The sequence below is a fragment of the Pollicipes pollicipes genome, unplaced genomic scaffold (genome assembly GCF_011947565.3).
Source record: "Pollicipes pollicipes isolate AB1234 unplaced genomic scaffold, Ppol_2.1 Scaffold_3447;HRSCAF=4054_pilon_pilon_pilon, whole genome shotgun sequence".
Classification (NCBI taxonomy): domain Eukaryota; kingdom Metazoa; phylum Arthropoda; class Thecostraca; order Pollicipedomorpha; family Pollicipedidae; genus Pollicipes; species Pollicipes pollicipes.
Genome location: NW_023596297.1, coordinates 5,481,703 through 5,501,726, shown reverse-complemented (window position 1 = coordinate 5,501,726; position 20,024 = coordinate 5,481,703). Strand labels below are relative to the sequence as shown.

Here is a 20,024-nt window from a genome sequence, read left to right as displayed (position 1 = left end):
GGGAGAGCGCCATGAAGTCCAGCGGAAGAGAGAGGGACCAAGCGGGAGAGAGAGGCAGGACAATAGATCGCCAGTGGGAGATAATGTCTGGAGAGAGCACTGGAACCTGGCGAGATTACAGTCTCGGGAGACGGGCGAAATGACTCGAGGCGGCGGTGGGGCGGCGTTTAGGCATGGCTCCCTGGCGCGCCATCATCCAGCGCATCACAAGATCGGCCGCAAGTGCCGGATGGACTTGTCTGGGGTGCTGCCGGTGTGGGTGGGCTCGCTGTGCACCGCGCCCCCTGATCAGGTGTACCACGGCCCCCGGTCAGGTGTACCGCGGCCCCCGGTCAGGTGTACCGCAGCCCCCGGTCAGGTGTACCGCGCCCCCCGGTCAGGTGTACCGTAGCTCCCGGTCAGGTGTACCGCGCCCCCGGTCAGGTGTACCGCGGCCCCCGGTCAGGTGTACCGCGCCCCCCGGTCAGGTGTACCGCGGCTCCCGGTCAGGTGTACCGCGACCCCCGGTCAGGTGTACCGTAGCTCCCGGTCAGGTGTGCCGCGCCCCCCGGTCAGGTGTACCGTAGCTCCCGGTCAGGTGTGCCGCGCCCCCCGGTCAGGTGTACCGTAGCTCCCGGTCAGGTGTGCCGCGCCCCCCGGTCAGGTGTACCGCGGCTCCCGGTCAGGTGTGCCGCGCCCCCCGGTCAGGTGTACCGTAGCTCCCGGTCAGGTGTGCCGCGCCCCCCGGTCAGTGTAACCGCGGCGCTCCCGGTCATGTGTGCCGCCCCCCCGTCAGGTGTACCGTAGCTCCCGGTCAGGTGTACCGCGCCCCCCGGTCAGGTGTACCGCGCGCCCCCGGTCAGGTACCGCGGCTCCCCGGTCAGGTGTGCCGCGCCCCCCGGCGGTCAGTGTAACCGCGCCCCCCGGTCAGGTGTACCGCGGCTCCCGGTCAGGTGTGCCGCGACCCCCGGTCAGGTGTACCGTAGCTCCCGTCAGGTGTGCCGCGCCCCCCGTCAGGTGTACCGTAGCTCCCGGTCATGTGTACCGCGCCCCCCGGTCAGGTGTACCGCGGCTCCCGGTCAGGTGTGCCGCGCCCCCCGGTCAGGTGTACCGTAGCTCCCGGTCAGGTGTGCCGCGCCCCCCGGTCAGGTGTACCGTAGCTCCCGGTCAGGTGTGCCGCGACCCCCGGTCAGGTGTACCGTAGCTCCCGGTCGGGTGTGCCGCGACCCCCCGGTCAGGTGTACCGTAGCTCCCGGTCAGGTGTGCCGCGCCCCCCCGGTCAGGTGTACCGTAGCTCCCGGTCAGGTGTGCCGCGCCCCCCGGTCAGGTGTACCGCGGCCCCCGGTCAGGTGTACCGCGGCCCCCGGTCAGGTGTACCGCGCCCCCCGGTCAGGTGTACCGCGGCCCCGGTCAGGTGTACCGCGGCCCCCGGTCAGGTGTACCGCGGCCCCGGCCAGGTGTACTGCGCCCCCGGTCAGGTGTACCGCGGCCCCCGGTCAGGTGTACCGCGGCCCCGGTCAGGTGTACCGCGCCCCCCGGTCAGGTGCGCTCCGTCCACCCGGGATGCGGGAAAGCCGCCTGCCCGGTCACGGAGCGCACTGCGACAGGAAACGTATGTATGTTGGCCTGGCGTTATCCGTGGCGGTAGTCAGGATTTTGTTGGATACGGTTGGGCTCGGAACCGGGGTCGACCGCGTGGTCGACTCCGGAATAAACCCAGTTTGAGTTAAGCCGGGAAGGAATCAATTTTATTGAGCAGTTTCGTGACTGAGAATAGAAATTGTCAGGAATGTCACGGAAGCTGAAAATTGATGAGTGAACGAAAATGAAAATGAAAATGAAAAAAACGAAACAATAGTATATTATGATCAAACACGTTTGTAACGAAGAACATGCCTGCATCTTCAGGGAGTGTACGTAAGCGTGTATGAACAGGCACCACTCATCTTCCTGTATTTGCATCACTGTCATCATTACACCTTTTTGAATCGTATTTGAAGTAAACGTATAGTTGTGCTGCACTGCTTTGGGCCAGAGTAGGAATCATCTATATATATATGCGCTGTGAGTTAGAGTGGTCGGAATCGATTCCGTTGAGCGGAACCGAGTGCGAGCTTGGTCAAGTGAGAAGGCCGCGTTGTCGCCAGTTACAGTTTGGCGTCATCGCGCCGTTTGACGTCAAACGCCTTACCTCCCCGAGGAACGTGATTGTCCGAATGAACCGCGCCGGCTGAGTTCTAGTGATCACGTGAGACGTTTGAGCAACCCTGCCACAGGCCCAAGGTATTCAAGTTTGACACGTCCTCGTGTCCGATGCTATGCTTTGTGTGTCCTGTCCTATGCTATGCTATGCTATGTATGTCATGTCCTCTCGCCCTATGCTAGGAGAATGAAGGCCCACTTTCCCTAAACCGGTAGCTGACTTAAACATACTCGTTTATTTAAAAGGTAGTCTTATTGTTCTGGATAATGGCCGCTGTGTTAGTACGACGGAAGATAATTGCGGATGGTAACCCGTCATTGGGGAGGACGCCCTCCAACTGAAAGTGCGACATCTGTCTGAAAGCTGCGGGTTTGAGCAGACGGGCGGCTCCCGCCCCGACGAGGCCAGACCGCCTTGGGCCCCTTCGCTCCACCCCTGCGTTCAGCACGGCGCTGGTGAGTTGGCCACCGAGGCACGCCGGTCCGGACATGGGCTCCGCACTAGACGCTGCTCGCCCCGGGCCTAGCGTCGCCCCCCGCGGCCGGCAGCTGTGACGCCAGCGACTCACCTCCAGTTCTCTGACCCCCGACGCGGGCGGCGGCGGCACCTCTACCGGCGTAAACAGGACGTCGGCGGCGGCGCCGGCTGCGCCGCGCGCCAACAGCTGACCCTCCTCTGTGGCCTGCGCCGGGGAGGTCACGGGGGCGGGTGCTGCGTGACGCCTTTGAAATCGCATCTATTACTGCACCGGGTCGTGGGCCCAACACATGTGCTCAGTCCTCACAGAAATGCGCGGCGGATGGAGTGATGGATAGGGACTAACGGTGGGGCTAAGACGCGGTCTGCACCACCAGATGGTGACTGGAACGCTGCCAATGAAGCGGTAAACAGAGCTGAAACCCTCCGAACGGCGTGGCGCGCTGGGGCATGACGAAAACCTGCGGGGGTGTGGCGTCAGCGCGAGCAAATTATGTTTGTGTTCCATCCAATTTTGAGGACATCTGGTGCTGCAACTTAGTCATGGTGATCAATCGTCCTCGTGTACTTGGGCTGGATCTCAAAAGTGTTTGAATATTGCAAGGCAGCTGTCTACGTCCGCGTTTTCCCGCTGCTTAACACAAGTGGGAAGGACATGGTCCCTCCTGCCATCTTCTGCTGGTTGCACTATCGCTGCTTACTACCATGTTCCGCTGTTTACGCATTCCAGTATCTTTTGAACGGGCGCTGGGCCCGTTTATCTGACCTCGGGCCGGGTTGTTTATCCGAAGTCTGCTCCCCTGTCGAGCTCCAGCCTGCGCTTGATGGAACCGGTGCTGCGCTCCTCGGCGTTGCTGGCTCGCTTCCCCCTGCACTCGACAGGACCGGTGCTGCGCTCCTCGGCGTTGCTGGCTCGCTTTGCCCTGCGCTCGACGGGACCGGTGGTGTGCTTCTCGGCGTCAGTGGCTCGCTTCCCCCTGCACTCGACGGGACTCGCTTCCCCCTGCGCTCGACGGGACCGGTGGTGCGCTTCCCGGCGTCAGTGGCTCGCTTCCCCCTGCACTCGACGGGACTCGCTTCCCCCTGCGCTCGACGGGACCGGTGGTGCGCTTCCCGGCGTCAGTGGCTCGCTTCCCCCTGCACTCGACGGGACTCGCTTCCCCCTGCGCTCGACGGGACCGGTGGTGCGCTTCTCGGCGTCAGTGGCTCGCTTCCCCCTGCACTCGACGGGACTCGCTTCCCCCTGCGCTCGACGGGACCGGTGGTGCGCTTCTCGGCGTCAGTGGCTCGCTTCCCCCTGCACTCGATGGGACTCGCTTCCCCCCTGCGCTCGACGGGACCGGTGGTGCGCTTCTCGGCGTCAGTGGCTCGCTTCCCCCTGCACTCGACGGGACTCGCTTCCCCCCTGCGCTCGACGGGACCGGTGGTGCGCTTCTCGGCGTCAGTGGCTCGCTTCCCCCTGCACTCGACGGGACTCGCTTCCCCCTGCGCTCGACGTGACCGGTGGTGCGCTTCTCGGCGTCAGTAGCTCGTTTCCCCCTGCACTCGACGGGACTCGCTCCCCCCTGCGCTCGACGTGACTCGCTTCCACCTGCGCTCGACGGGACCGGTGCTGCACTCCTTGGCGTCTCTGGCTCGCTTTGCGTCCACAGAGGTCACCTAGGTCAACTGGAGTGGCCAATCGCCGTCCTTATTACGCTGAACGGCATGTCGGCTGCGTCAAAGCCCGTCTGCGGGCCTAACACGGGTGGCATGTGGGCCGAATGAAGAAGTCTGCATTCGTAGATGAAAAACGATGATTTCATCCTGCATAATTAAATGTTGACCTACAATGCTTTCAAGTTTTCCGCAGGTACATAGTTAATTGGTACTGACTAGGCGTTTAAAGACTAAGTGAATAACATCAAAAGCGACATAAGCAAATTACGTATCATCAATTACGCATCGTAGAGCACACCATTTGTTACGGAGGGTGAGGCCGGACCAGCGTCGCGTCTGTCCGGGGCAGATCGGCGGGACATCCGAGGAGCGCGTGCTCACGAGCGGGGCGTTCCAAGAGCGCGGCCGCACCGGCGGACGCTCGGCGAGCACGCGGGGGACGGTAACGCGCCGTCGCTCCCGGTCAGCCCTCAGTACCGGCGTGTGGCCGGGCCCGCTTTCCCCGCCGCCGACGGCCGCTCGCTCGGCCGCACCGGCCCGGCGCCGCTCGGAGCGCCGCCTGGCGTCGACCGCCACGACTCCGGCTCTGCCGGGCCGGCCCTGTGGGCTGTCTGGCCACTTAGTTACAGGGTAGGAAGCGTGTCAGCCCTGAGACCAGGATACGCGGGCTAGGGGCGAGTTCGATCAGTTATCAGCGGCAAGATTCAAGCCAATCCTGCCCACTGCAGAACTGGAATTGTGAATCTTCATTGAACCTCTCCGAGCACGGTGCGCTCTCAGCGCTGCGAACACACAGGCTCTGAACCTTCAGTCCCAGACGCCAGCTGACATTCCTTCAGCGGCAGCGCCTCCCGCAGCCGTCGCCTCAGCTCTGCCGGCCGTGGCGTGGCCACACACCCGCAGACCAGACTGCTGAGTGGGATCCGACCGAAGCGGCGGTGGCGGCGGGCGGGACCGTGCCAGCGGATCGCGGCCGCCACAGGTGGAGCCGCCGCCGCCGCGGACCGTCGGACCGGATCAGATCGGTTCTGGTCAGCTGGCGGCCGATGGCGCTCCCCTCCAGCGGGCGGACCGCGGACCCCGGCCGGCGGCGGGGGCGGCGCCCGGCTGCTCTCCTCAGGCCGTGGGAAGGACGCGTTTGGTTCCATGCTCATAAACCGGATTCGACGTATTGGGATATTGGGTGGTTTCGCTATTGTTTTTCTGATCCATATTTCGGAAGAATTCTGTCACATTTCGCCGAAAGTTGAGCGTACTTCCCTCTTGCTGCAAATGACAAGGAAGAAGTTAGGTGCGTTTTGTAATGGCATCCCTATTTGTAGTGTGATATTGCCTCAATGGAAAGTACTTCTCATTTGTGTGTTGGTCGTCACGGCACAGTCATCATAAGCTGTGCAATAAAACGAGTCACGCCGGGGACACCTGAGAGCGTAACGGCCTGTGACGCGCCATCAAGGACCGCATTTATCACGCTCCGACTGCTGCTGCCCCGGGCGCACGCAGCTCGCGCGCAGTAGGGCCGCTCCCCGGTCGGTGCCCGAGGAACCAGCCCACTTCACGCGCCACTGACCCGCTCGCCGTCTGACGTCCGGCTGGTGACGGTGTCCCGACCAGGTCGGCCGACGAACCTCGCCTCGCGCGCCGGCATGTGAGTGAGATAGGGGGGGGGGGGGGGCATCGCCGGCTGCGTCGCCACTTCGGGCCGGATGGCGCCTGATGAAAACTGTCGGAAGGTTGGTTACCAGGAGCGTCCCTTGTCGGGATATGCGTCGGACTCCGAGCTTGGCTACACCCATCGGAGTCCTGACTAGTCCGCCGGCCAAACTGTGGCCTCACCAACAGCCCAGTCAAATAAAACATGGACTGCAAACTCCCAGCAACGTTTTTCTCGCTCCCTCACAATGCTTCTAAAGATGACGGTGTGTTTTTTTCTGTGTGGGACGCTGCCAAGCTTTACAGAGTGCTGTGGAGTTACCCGTCACAGTACCGACGGCCTCCGCCATATGTGGCGCATTATGCCACGCAACTTCCCGTCGTGGTTGGCGTCGTGTTGAATCACGTGTTTTGCCGTCTCGACCACAATTTTCTTTGTAGCACGTGTTGTCTATGCCGGCGCTCACCTGCTTCTCCGTTGGGAAGTCCGCGTGCTCTTGGGGACTGGTCCCGCTCAGTGAGCCCGAGGCGTCCCTGCCGCTCATCACCGGTGCACTCTGCACGGTATCTCCAAACTAATCGCGTGAAGTCGAGTGCAGGATTAGTTATCGCATCCCGAAGCAACTACATCAGTGATGTGCCCCGACTAGCATCTACAAATTACGCTGATACGTATCTCTCAGATAATCTGCCACGAAGCGCGGCCTCCCAACGCTGCCTGCCCGCCGCACCAGTAATGTGGCAGCTTGCCGCCAGGTGGCTACGGTACGGTAATCTCCGATAAGGTGGCGGATGCGCAGATCTTAAGCTGATGGCGATTCAGGAATGTCGGAACCCGGTCGCTCGAGGGCAGCAGCCGTATAATTATCGGCGAGGTGTGGCATCCTCGTGCTGGAGTGCTCATTGGGATATGCGGGATGTGATAGGTTAATGCTGTTGGCCGGGACGCGGGGCGGACCCGTCCGTTGTTGGACGTAAGTGATGCCCACGATCATTATCGGCTGCCAGTGTGGGTGTGTGTATTAATGCCGCGGCTTTACAATCATATTTTGTTACCAGGGCAAGAGCAGTTGCCTACTTTTTACAAGGTGAAAACATTAACAAATAAACCTGGTTTGGGGATGCTGTATGAATCGTATTTGGTCTGCCACCTCATACCAAATGTACGGATAGCCACAGCATTTTTAATGGATTCCGGTGTGTGTCGAGAGAAGGGAGCAAAGCGGTGATGCGCACTGACGCACAAACGACCTGTTTCCGTGCGCTTCAGCCAAGGTCCGACGTACAATTTTTGCGAAGTTTGGTACGCTTCTTATCTATCAAACTACAGGCACGTATTTGGGCTTTAGCGATGAAAAAAGAGCTCCACAGATATTTTTTTGCACGCCCTTTTATACAGATCTCACGCTTTCTCGCCCATTTAACTCCGCGTTGTGCTAGAGCGCCTGACGCTTACAGCGTTGAGTCGAAGGATGTCTGCGTAGGACATGCAAATCCAATAGTTAGCAACAGCGTGGTGGTGATATTAGGACTGGGCGGACACAAGCCATCGGCTAACAAACCCACATGGACGTCGTAAGCTCCGATCAGGCTCGGCTTTTGTGGATTTGACATATGAGAATTAAGCATACAAATGTGCTCGTTTTGACGCGGGTGGAATCTCAGCAAACGTGCCGACACTCTGAGCAGCTGTCCGCCTCATCTGCACCCGGGGCCCGGCCGCGTGCGGTGCCGGGCGCGCCGGCGCCAGGTGCGCGGGACGTGCTGCTGGGTGTGGCCGTCGCCGTCTGCTAATGAGGACAGCGCCTGCGAGGGGCAGTGTGGCGCGCGGACGCAGGTGTCTCCGGGAGGCTTTCAGTCAAGCGCGCGCACGTCGGCAGCGCTCGCGAGCGGTGATGAGGTATTACAGGTCAGTATTACTGGGAACATACACCAGGCGGGGAGACTGACGCTTTTCTTGACCTTCATAGAGAGGTTAATTCATCAAGATGCCATATGCAGCAGAAGACGACTTGAAACTGTCGAGGCTGTGCGTTTGGCAGCGTGAAGAAGCATGACACCAACACGCCTGCGTGCGCTATCTCACATAATGCGACACATGCACAGACATGCGTGCTTGAGGAGAAACATACAGGCCCAATCCAGGACAAACTATCCAAAGATTGTCGGCAGAAGTAGGCCTATCCGATAAACTAAACTGTAGTTCACAACGTCACACCCAGAAGAAACAATACAGCAGACACAGGGCACGACACTCACACGTGTTCACCTTGTACGTTACGCTTGTCAGGAAAAAGCCAGCCGACGGCTGTTTCACCTGTGTGAGCGCGTTTTGCGCGCAGCGTCTGTGGCCAGGACACATTGTGCATTGTTCCACTCTAGACTGCAGCGTGCGGCAGTGCAGGGGGGCCAGATCAGGACATGAACAGCTGTGCACCGTGCAGGGGTGCACGCTTTATGGTGGCTCGGGCACTGCCCCGGATGTCTGGAGATGGTGCGCTGTTGCTGGCGGGCGCAGGGGTGCACGCTCTATGGTGGCTCGGGCACTGCCCCGGATGTCTGCAGATGGTGCGGTGTTGCTGACAGGCGCAAGGGTGCACGCTCTATGGTGGCTCGGGCACTGCCCCGGATGTCTGGAGATGGTGCGCTGTTGCTGGCGGGCGCAGGGGTGCACGCTCTATGGTGGCTTGGGCACTGCCCCGGATGTCTGTAGATGGTGCAGTGTTGCTGGCGGGCGCAGGGGTGTACGCTTTATGGTGGCTCGGGCACTGCCCGGATGTTTGGAGATGGTGCGGTGTTGCTGTCGGGCGCAGGGGTGCACGCTGTATGGTGGCTCGGAACTGCCCTGGATGTCTGGAGATGGAGCGGTGTTGCTGGCGGGCGCGGGCCGATGCGCGATGCTGCTGACGTCTGGCGTCAAAGATACCATGCTGAAGGGACACCGCTCCCTGCACTACTTCGCGAGACCCTGGCCGTGCTGTGGATGCTGTTTCCCGTGACATGACCTTGGTGCTAATTCAATTTGTCTGTGGAGGGCTTCCAAGGCCGTGGGCTCAGAGAGCTGGCTGAGAACGCATGAGGCCAGCTGGCTGGGAACGCACGCGTTTCACAACGTCCTTCCCATCCGAATGCATACAGATACGCCGGCGCAACTTGTCTGTGGTTCACCGGTGTCACAAGTGCGTTCACAATTGAGGCAATGACGTTCTAGTTACCGTAGTTTCAGGAATGTCTTTCATCATGCCGGTGATCCTGATTTCACTTATCAACGTCAGGTATTCGGACGACGTTGTTATCGCATCGTTAACATTTTGATTCCGACTTGTAGCCGGGATGAAATGAGTGTGTTTCAGCTTGACTTGCAGTCCCCATGTTGTGTAGCAAAATGTAGGAAAGAGATTGGTAACGCATCTTAACTTCAAAGCTGGGACCCATCTTGGTTCTGCTCTGTCTTTTACTTGGTCGTAATAGCTTGCGCTATGAACTCACTGAACGCATTTTGGCCGGCCGCGCTATCCGATGTCCATCGGTCCCTGCCCCCTCCGCCCCCCTCCCGTCCAAACGACAGTTCATCTAGCTAGAGTTGGCTCTTTCGTGACCGCCGTCGCTGCGTCACGTTTGTCACGCTTGACGGCACGTGACCAGCGCTGCCACGGCTGCCCCCGCCGTGACGTCGTCGTGATGGGTCGGGTCAGGCCAGCGGTCACACCGGCGGCACCGCCGCTGGCGGAACCCATCCGGCGGCAGAGGCGGAGAAACCGCGCCGCCTCGCCGCCGGACCGGCCCCCGCTCCGCCGCCGGGCCGGGTCACGTGACGCCAGCCGGTCGGACGCGCCGCGCCCGCCGCCGGTCACGTGACGTCGCGGTGTGTGCGTCGCGTCCGGCCGCCGGCCGCCAGTCAGTCGTGGTTGTGCTGTGGGTGGGAGGACGTCGCTGCCTGCCGGTCACCGTCTGAAAGCAACGACATGGCCGCCAACGGAAAAGCAAAGGGTAGGAGAGCCGCGCAGGCTTGCTGGGCATGGCAGGACGTCGGGCATGTTCGTCGTTGCCGAGCGATAGGGACAACCAAGCAGCCGGCCGATAATGGGATGCGGTTGGTGCCTAAGATGTAAGCCACGTTCCCCGACATTACGTAACCGGAGGACAGGGCTGCAAACTAGCAGGTGCCGACCTCCGGGACTGGGTCCGTAAGGCGCCCCCGTCCGTGCTCGATGTTTCGTCCGCCGCTGATTGTGGTCCCCCGAGGTCTTCCGGCGGAGCTTCCGGCACGTGACTCGGTCGACTCCCCGGTAGTCTCGGTCTCGCTCGACTCCCTGGTAGTGGGACGGTGCACTTGACTCGGTCGACTCCCTGGTAGTCTCGGTCTCGGTCGACTCCCTGGTAGTCTCCGTCTCGGTCGACTCCCTGGTAGTCTCGGTCTCGGTCGACTCCCTGGTAGTCTCGGTCTCGGTCGACTCCCTGGTGGTCTCGGTCTCGGTCGACTCCCTGGTAGTCTCGGTCTCGGTCGACTCCCTGGTAGTCTCGGTCTCGGTCGACTCCCTGGTAGTCTCGGTCTCGGTCGACTCCCTGGTAGTGGGACGGTGCCTGGCCCACCGTCGCGGTGCATCCCGGTCCATCTCACGCATGGGGTGGAAGTTGAGTTAGTAACGCTGCACCTGACCATCGGTGTATGGTGCCGGCCTGGTCTGTAGTGGCGTTCGTAGGAGTGTGTCGGTTGCGTTGTGCAGATGGCTGGAACATGATAAGAGCCGGGGTCGCGCCGGCCTGTGTCTTGGTGGTAATTAAATGAGCGCATGGGCGACGTACGTAACTCGGAAGAGGTATGTGGCTGCTCGTATCAATAATTTTGCGGCGTATTGAAGAATGGCAGCGGTGTTGAGTGCAAGTGGAACAATCCGTTTTTCCTTGCACACATGGTGGCGGGCCAGTCGCGATCAGCACACTCAGACCGTCGCACTCAGACCGCTGCACACTGACCGCCGCACTCAGACCGCCGCACACAGACCGCCGCACTCAGACCTCTGCGCACAGACCGCCGCACTTAGACCGCCACACTCAGACCGCTGCACTTAGACCGCTGCACACAGACCGCCGCACTTAGACCGCTGCACACAGACCGCCGCACTTAGACTGCCGCATACAGACCGCCGCACTCAGACTGCCGCGCACAGACCGCCGCACTCAGACCATCGCACACAGACCGCCGCACTCAGACCGCTGCACACAGACCGCCGCACTTAGACTGCCGCACACAGACCGCCGCACTTAGACCGCCGACTGAGCAGCTGAGACCGCTGCACTTAGACCACCGCGCTCAGACTGCCGCATACAAACCGCCGCACTTAAACCGCCACACACAGACCGCCGCACACAGCCGCCGTACACTGACCGCCGCACTCAGACCGCTGCACCCAGACCGCTGCACCCAGACCGCCGCACATTGATGGTCTGTCCTCGACCTCGCCTGACGTCATGTGACTGATCAGCATGACGCGGGGAAACGGCCCGTGCTGGTGGGCAAGTGCGATGCGGATTGAGTCATGGCCTTCAGATCTTATCAGGAGGTGTGTTGGTCATGGTGCTGGCGCTCCAAATGTGTTGGAAACGCTGTCGTGCCGCCATAAGCGGTTCTTTAGTCGTTTACTTGCGTGACATTTGCGGCATTGGCCTTACGCGCAAGCTGTTATTATATTCGACATGGGTGCAGGCTTTGATGATGATGTCAGTGCAGATTATGAGCTTTGGAGGTCGTCTTTTGTGGAGGGTCATTTACCATTACTAATGTTCGGCGTCGCTCCTTCTTGACCGGCGCACTCTCGCGTGCTCTTCACTCGACGCCATGACACGACATCGGTAACGGCGGTGGCAACTGAGGACGGTCTCGCCCCTCGGCGTCGTTCCCTCTTGACCGGCGCACTCTCACGCGCCCTTCACTCGACGCCACGATATGACATCGGTGACGGCGGAAACGACTGAGGACGGTCTCCTTATCAGAGCACTATCCGACTGGCCAAGCGCGTCATACCACCCCTGGTGCTGTTTGATGTTGGGTGTAAGCCCTCGACGTCGGTGGTACTGGGGGCCGTATCCATATCCAGATTCTGCTGCGGTAGGTCACGTCCACGCGCTGGACAAGCGGCTGCTGCGACCACAGCTGATCGTGGCGCAGCGTCAGCGAACCATGTCCGTCTACAGGGTAGATATGGCCGGAGATAGGCTGTACAGTGCAGCCAAACAATGGCATGCCTCGCTGATCTAATATCGATAGTGAGCACGACTAGCGTGTCAATGGTATGCCCTCGTTCAGTGCGTCTACGGCCGCAGTGCTGCGTTTATCGGAGTCGTGTCAGTGCCCTGGGTCAGTTCAAAACTGCGGGCTGCTCAGCGCCATCGGATTTGCCACAATGAAATATTTTACTTTTGAAAAATGTTCACGTCTTTTTTTGTCGTCTTTTCCGTTCGTTTGTCGGACCTAACGCAGCTTTTAAAGGTCTCTGCACGCTATAGTACTACAAAAGCTGCTGCCGTTTGGTCCCATGGCCAGGGAGCCACTGGCTCAGGTGTGCGGACGGGACTGCCGGTCGGCCTCGCTGGGATGGTCTGCAGGTGTCCCTGGTACCAGCTGTGGGACTCTGTGGAGTGGGGCGACGTCTCTCTGGCCAGGCGGCTGCTGCTGTCGGACGGCCACGTCCTCGGTCGGGACAGAGCGAGGGAAGGCCCTCACTGGGTCACCACCCCAGGAGCGATCCGGGTCACCTCTTCCGGCCGACACATCGTGTTTCCAACGGTGTGAACGAGCCGGTTCTGTGAAAGGTCAAGGCGCTGACTAGCAAGTTTTGGACTGGGTTGATGGAAGTAGGGGAAGCGCTCAGCTTCGTTTCAGACTCCGGTGCGAGAAAGCCGAGCTCGGTTTGACACTGCGCGAGCATTTCATTGATTATGACACTATGTAGTATTCTGGTTATGCCATTTGTGATTTTCTTACGGGTGTCCGTGGCATTAATAACAATAGTCACTGCACGCGTAAAACGAAGGCAGGGAAACGATCATTACGGAGGTTGGAATGCGGAGGATGGATACTTCACTTATAATTGTCATGTCTACAGAGTTTTGCTCGTCGTTTATAGTACGTGGGTGAACATAAATCAGCTTGACGGATGTTTTTTAAAGCTATTATTGACTACCTAGGACTCTGTTGGTCGACAGTTATCAAAGGTCATCAAAAGAGGCTATCAAAGGTTAGAACACGTGCGCGGGCGCCTAGTATTGAGCCGTAGCATTGAAAGGCCACTGCCTAAACACGCTCTGTTCTGCACGTGCACCTGAGTGGCCAAGGAAAGCACACTGGAGCCACCACCAAAACCACACTGGGGCCACCAAGGCTTCCTCCCACCAGTCGGCTGGACTCATATTTATGGTGCTCAGTAATGCGCAGAGCCAGAGTCAGTACCGGAAGAGTGGTAAGCGGTGTGTTAAAAACGTTCGGCAAAAGTGATAATATATATATATATATATATATATATATATATATATATATGTATGTATAGATTTATTTATATTTGTTTGTTGTCGTGCCGTCTATATTCTACCGTTGATGCAACGTGTATACGCTCAGTCCTGTCCTTCCTCACCACAAACGCCTTCGAAACTTTTTTATCGTGATGATTACGCTCTCATCACTTCAGACGAGTGAAATAACCGAGGCGTGATCGTTGCGCAGGTACAGACACCGTTTTGATTTAGTTCGTGACGCGCTGAGTTTATGGCGGCGCCGGCGCCGACACCATCTGTGCAGTGTTCTGTGACCTACGTGGGGGTCGCGGCTGGGTGAGAAGCTGCGAACGCCGACCGCGGCCGCCCCCACGCGCGAACACGACACCCCTCTCCCGAGGCGACTTGTGGTCTGACCTGTGACCCCACCCGTGACCTCTGGGCCGCACGCTGGAAGTGGTCGGCGCGTCGCTTGCTCGGGTTAACGTCTGCTCACGCAAAGGCTTCATCCCACGCTGTCAGCACGTGAGCGACCGTCTCACGACCCGTGACCTTATCGGCGAAAACCCCGACTCAGCTGCGTCTTACAGCCGGCTTCGGGAGGATGTCTTTTTTGGCGCGTATAGACCTCAACCCCGTCGTTCGGTTCAGAATCCTCCGTGCGGGAAGGGTTGCGGGCAGCTGCGCTCTCGCGCTCCGCCGGGCTCTGGGTAGTGAGCGCGGCCTCGAGGGTCGCGTACCCCCGCCTCCTGTGTCGGCCGGGACTCGCCGGGCGTGCTCGCGGGATGTTCTGGTTAAGCTGTGCTGTCGCGCTCCGCCGGGCTCTGGGTGGTGAGCGCGGTCTCGAGGGTCGTGTACCCCCGCCTCCCGTCTCGGCCGGGACTCGCCGGGCGTGTTCGCGGGATGTTCTGGTTTATCGGCGTCCGGCCGAGCGCGCCGGTCCTTCCGGCGCCGCCGGCTCTGAGCGGAACTTTGTCGGCCTACGCCGCCTCTTGACCGGCAGCGACAGCACTCGCGCTGTCCCGTGGCGTATTCGTTGGCTAAGCATGACTAGAATACAAATGGGCGGTTAGCTGTTTCGATGATCTGTGGAAAGGGAGCATCGTTTATGAAAGCTGTTTTAGTCTGCTGGTACCGGTAACGTGTTTTAAGCTGTGAATGACCTTTCTAGCCACGTTCATGGTTATTCGTGCACGAGTTAGTAGCCATTTCCCTTGTCAAAATACATCGCTTAATACATTTGCGTTATAAGCCTGACCCCTTCGGCCCAGTGTCACGTCCATGGACATTCACAAGATGGTCGTGTCTGTAGCCCTCTGTAGTGAACTTGGTGTAAATTTTTTGCGGTAATACGGAGCCACCGAAATGCTTTCTTCTACCTGGTACTAGAATCAATGTCATCGCTAAAAATGTCGACAGGCTTTTTCATCGGACTGGATGGGTCTGCATCCGACTGATCACGTTCTGCGTCCTCTCGCCACTGTGCCATTGCTGGCCGTTGTTTGGGCGGCTGGCAGCGAGCCTGCGCTGTTGTCCCCAACAGCACTCCTAACCAGAACCGGCCTGTTCTTGCAGCGCCGGAGTCGACCTTGGCCATATTTCGGGAGAGCCTGGCCGGCGAGAAGGAGTTCGGCAGAACCGTGCCGCACGTCTTCGTCATCCTCGGTGCCTCGGTCAGTATAAGCTGTTGTTATTGTGGTTGGCGACCTCACATCCTGATCCCGTTCTATGAGTGTGTACGCTAATTAATGAGAACGATGGACTCGCCTCCGGTGCTGCTGGTAAGTAATGCCTGACATTAGCACAAATGGCCCTTGCGTGACCTCTGCTAAACGTTCCGGGCTCCATGATCGTTTCGCCGTGTGCAACACATTCTTTATCAGAGCTGATCACGCTCTTATCGTGTCCGCTTTCGGCCATACCGCATGCCGATTTGGATGAATTGGCGCTCGGTTCCGTGTTCACGTCCGGGAAATACCGTGGGTGTGGAGAGCGCACATGTTTGGGAGATGCATCGCAGCTATTATCCCTTAAATGATGCCTGCAGAATTTAGTAGGCGATCTACTGATTTTGTTTTTGCTTTTCGTCTCGCAGTGTGCTTTGGAACTGGTGCGTGAGGTCTCCAAATTATGGAAACACATTTTCCTGTAATTTTGTCCCGTTTGTGTGAAAGCTTTGTGGAAGTTGCATGGCCTTCAAAATCGCAAAGATATTATGCCAGTATGGGATAATGATAATTAGCATTAGTATCAGCATTTATTGGTGTCGGGATGCACTAGCAATGAACGAGCAAGAAAAGAACTGAGCAACACGGACGCCACCTTGAATATGCAATATTTTTCAATAGTCACAGGTGGTGTCATGTCAGGTCGGGATGAGTCTGCGGTCACTCCTCGACAGCCGCTCTCTGTGGCGGTCATTTAAGTTTCAGCACAGGCGTTTTCAACAGGAGTTACTGCTGTTGGCTGGCTGGCTTGTGACATAGTCCCATGATGCATCGAGAACGAACCATCTTGTTTTTGAGGAAGTTCCTCGTGAACGGAGTTCTCAGGATCCGGTTTGATCCAGTTAGTCCTCCAGTTTTAAATCCAATCCACGCGTTCTGCTGGCGGTAGCAAAACTTACCGACAGGATAAAAGGATGGACATGTTTGTGACCTCTCTCGAATTGGCATTGCACTTTTCGATGTCTGCCAGTCCATTAGTGCTAGTCGAGCCTCACATCAAATGTAAGCGCTCTGCTTGCCTCTCAGATTCTCAGAACTTTTCTGATCTAGCGCGGTCCGACACATCCAATGATCCGCAACCGCTATATTTATCCGACTCGTGACGAGCCTTGCCGCCATAAGTACCGCTGTGGCAGCACGCCACCGTGGCGGCGTGGCCAGCGCACCCCACCCTCGGCGAGGACATCACCGCCCACCCCAATGCCCTCTCCCATGCTCTGCCTCAGTGTCGGCAGCCTCGCTCATTCACGACCAACACTCGACAGATGCGATCCCTGTTTTCCGTTGGGCCCGACGGGTAGCGACGGCCATGGAAGCACGCGTTAGTCGACAAGCGAGCAGAGCGTTGGTATGGCTGGCTTGTATCGCACCGGAAGGGCGTGCGATTTGAATAGGGGTAATTTGCAGTCGGGTTGGCTCCCACCTTTGTTAACGGAGTTTGGTATGCCGCGCGACGCCCTAAAAATATGTTGTAAGAATGCTGCTTTTGTGTGACGTTTGGTAGTAGGGGCAAAACTGACATTGACACCGGAATATCACCGCTGTCGCTGATTTTTGGAGCAGATGGTGGGATTATAAAGACGTGCGGAGGCGGAACCAGTGAAAAAGAACCTGAACGCGCTCGTTCGCCGGCACAAAAATGCAAAACAGGCAGGTGGGGCGCCAGTCTATGCATCAGAAATAGATGCCGTAATGTTTCAGGCGGGTACGCGTGAGAAGTTACCGCAGGCCGCGGAGGCATAATGCCCTGGTCACGTTTTGTCGATGAGCGTTACGGCGCGGACGGGGCGCCGGTCCCACGCGGGTGGGTGATGGATGCTGCTGCCCTGATGTCTTTTTCGTTGGCCGTCACTGCTCCGATTTGTGAGCTAGAAAGGACCTCACAGCACTGCTGTATGATTTTTGCCGAGGGTTTCGGTCTTCCGGGGCGCGCTTACAGTTTGCCTTAATTGAGGACCTTAAATGATGAAAATGCTGGATTATTAAACTGTTTATGGACTGACGTCATTGCCCGATTTAAAAAGGTTTTATCTGACGTTAGCATTCACTTGCATAGACTTCAACCGATGTTCTCAACTTTCCGGGAAAACTCAGTCGTCCGGGAAAGCAACTCGCCCTTCTCAGTCGGCGTACTGGTGTGGCTCGTCCCCTCTGGACCGGACACGGTATCTTCAGTTCCGCTTGTCCCGTCAATGCCACCAAAGACACACTCTTCACTGTTAAACACCGTCAAAACCCAGTTGTGCGACGCCAGGGATAGCTACGCTGCGCGCAGTTCTGCACTGCCATTTCACAGCCATCCGTATGCGACTTATTGACATATGACCTCACCGCTAGCTACCGGGGACGACACTGACCACTGGAGACGAGTCTCTGGGTACGTTCGTTCAGTGCGTTCAGCGCCCTCTGCTGTCCGCCGGTGCGCCCAGTTCCCCATGTATCAGAGCAGCGCGTGACCACCTGGCCGTACCTCGCTCCGCACCTACCTCTCCCACTCTCTTACGGCCACCCCGGCGAAGCCGGATCGCGCTGTTACCGGGCGCCGGGCGTCCGTCGCCAACGAGCGTGTGATTTGTTTATAATCGCCGTCGCCGGTGAAGACGCGGCTCAGCCGGCGAACGAGCGGCGCTCGTGGTTTAGTGTAAGCCCCTCGACCGGCACGCACACGCAGCCCGGTCGCTTGCATAAGTGTAGCCACACAAAAAAGGCTGATCGGGTCATGGAGGTGGCCTTATAGGAACGGATGCTATTACGAGGAACGGCAAAGCGGGCTGTGCTGTAGCCTCGCATTCCTCGTTGTCTCGTTCCTGGGAGGAACGTTAGAAAGCTAGCAGCCGCGGTCTCTGTCGTGTCCTCCAGGGTTCCGACAGCTCCGCCTCTGGTGTAACCGTCCGGACCCCGACAGTGCTCGCTCCTGACCATCAGGACCCGACAGTGTCCGCCCCCGACCACCCCTGACCGTCCAGAACACTCGCCTCTGATCGACCCTGACCATCCAGACCCTGACAGTGTCCGCCCCTGACCATCCAGACCCTGACAGTGTCCGCTCCTGGCCGCCCCTGCTGACCGTCCAGACCCGGGCAGTGTCCGCCCCTGACCATCAAAGCCTGGCAGTGTCCGATCCTGGCCGCCCCTGCTGACCGTCCAGACCCGGGCAGTGCCCGTCCCTGACCGTCCAAACCCCGGCAGTGTCCGCTCCTGGCCGCCCCTGCTGACCGTCCAGACCCGGGCAGTGCCCGTCCCTGACCATCAAAACCTGGCAGTGTCCGCTCCTGGCCGCCCCTGCTGACCGTCCAGACCCGGGCAGTGCCCGTCCCTGACCGCCCAAACCCCAGAAGTGTCCGCCCCTGACCGCCCCTGACTGTCCAGACCCCTACAGTGTCCGCTCCTGACCATCAGGACCCGACAGTGTCCGCCCCTGGCCGCTCCTGCTGACCGTCCAGACCCCGGCAGTGTCCGCCCCTGACCGCCCCTGACCGCCCCTGACTGTCCAGACCCCTACAGTGTCGCCCCTGCTGACGGTCCAACCCCGGCATTGTCCGCCCCTGACCACCAAAGCCCGGCAGTGTCCCACCGTGAGCCCTGCCGCCAGATTCCGTCTGTCCCCGCTCCCGGCAAGCCGCCTGATGATCTCCGTGTCGGGCGGATCGTTATAGCCCGGACAAGCCCGGGTCTGCTGCCGGGAGACGCTGGGGCGTGCTTGCACGGCGTGATTGACGGTGGGCCGGCTGTGAAAGCGCCCCTCCCCCCCCCCCACCACCCCTGGCCGCAGCCGCCGGCCACCACACCACCCGTCGGTTGGTAACCGGGGCAGGGTCGGGCGGGTCGGGTAGGTCGGCCGGCAGCCGGCGACGGTCTGGGACGGTCTGGGACGGAAGGCCCGGCTCAGAGCGCAGATAACCCGGCATGCGATGAACCTATTTTTTCTGCATGCCTGATGCCGTCGCAGCTGACGATGTGGCAACACGTGCCACTTTATCCATGTGATCACTAGTCCATGTAACGACTAGTTGCTCGTGCATTCATGTTCATACCGACCCATTGACATAAGCTTTCACTCAGTTTAGCGACGCATGAGTGTGTTCGTGCAGTACCAGTCCTTGCATCAATCATTCGCCATTATCTCAAACAATCACCCCTGTTTCCCATCCATATCACCATTATGTAAGTCGTAGCGGAGCTCCCTCATCTCATCGTGGGTTTTGACTCGAATGTTTTTGATTGGGGCATCAGGACCGGTCGGGTGAAGGCTCTGCCGGCCTCTGGACCACCGTGCGGGTGGGACCCGGCGCCCCAGTGCAGCCACCCAGCGTGGCCGACGGCCGCTGCTTGGTTTGCTCGCCGCGTCCGCATCAGATAGCGCTAAGCAAGGCTAGTTTGTGGCCGGGCCGATCCGTATCAGGAGCGCTCCTGGGCGGCCGACCCTCCCCTCCCCACGGCCGGAAATGCCGACTCCTGGGTTCGCTGCAGCGCAGGCCAACAGGAGCGCGACCGAGGCTCAGTGAGGACAGCGAACGCACCATCAGCCGCGCCTGTCAGCTGACGCAGCAGTGGCGGCGTCCTGGGCTCGTCACCTCCCTTGGTCGCTGCTGAGATACGCGGGTCTGTTTCAGGGCGACCTGGCCAAGAAGAAGATCTATCCGACTATCTGGTGGCTGTACCGCGACAAGCTGCTGCCGGAGAACACCAGCGTCATCGGCTACGCCAGGTCCAAGCTGTCGGTGCAGGACGTCAGGGACAAGTGCCACCAGTACATGAAGGTGGGCCAGCCGCTAGTGACCAGGATGATGACGCCGTTGATGGTGTGATGATGGTGGGCCTAGCAGTTTGCTGAT

At 59.2% G+C, this 20,024-nt stretch overlaps 1 protein-coding gene across 4 annotated transcripts in view; it reads left to right on the top strand.

Annotated features, from left to right (window-relative positions):
• The window catches only part of LOC119091243 (glucose-6-phosphate 1-dehydrogenase), a 56,078-nt gene that overhangs the window by 24,995 nt on the left and 11,059 nt on the right, over positions 1-20,024 (top strand). For 3 of the 4 annotated variants that reach the window (XM_037213909.1, XM_037213910.1, XM_037213906.1), the window contains 2 exons: positions 15,038-15,135; positions 19,803-19,949. In XM_037213909.1, the coding sequence (XP_037069804.1) occupies positions 15,038-15,135; positions 19,803-19,949 (245 nt within the window). Of the gene's footprint in view, positions 1-9,878; positions 9,962-15,037; positions 15,136-19,802; positions 19,950-20,024 lie in introns of those variants that run through there. The other variant, XM_037213908.1, reaches the window with a different exon arrangement.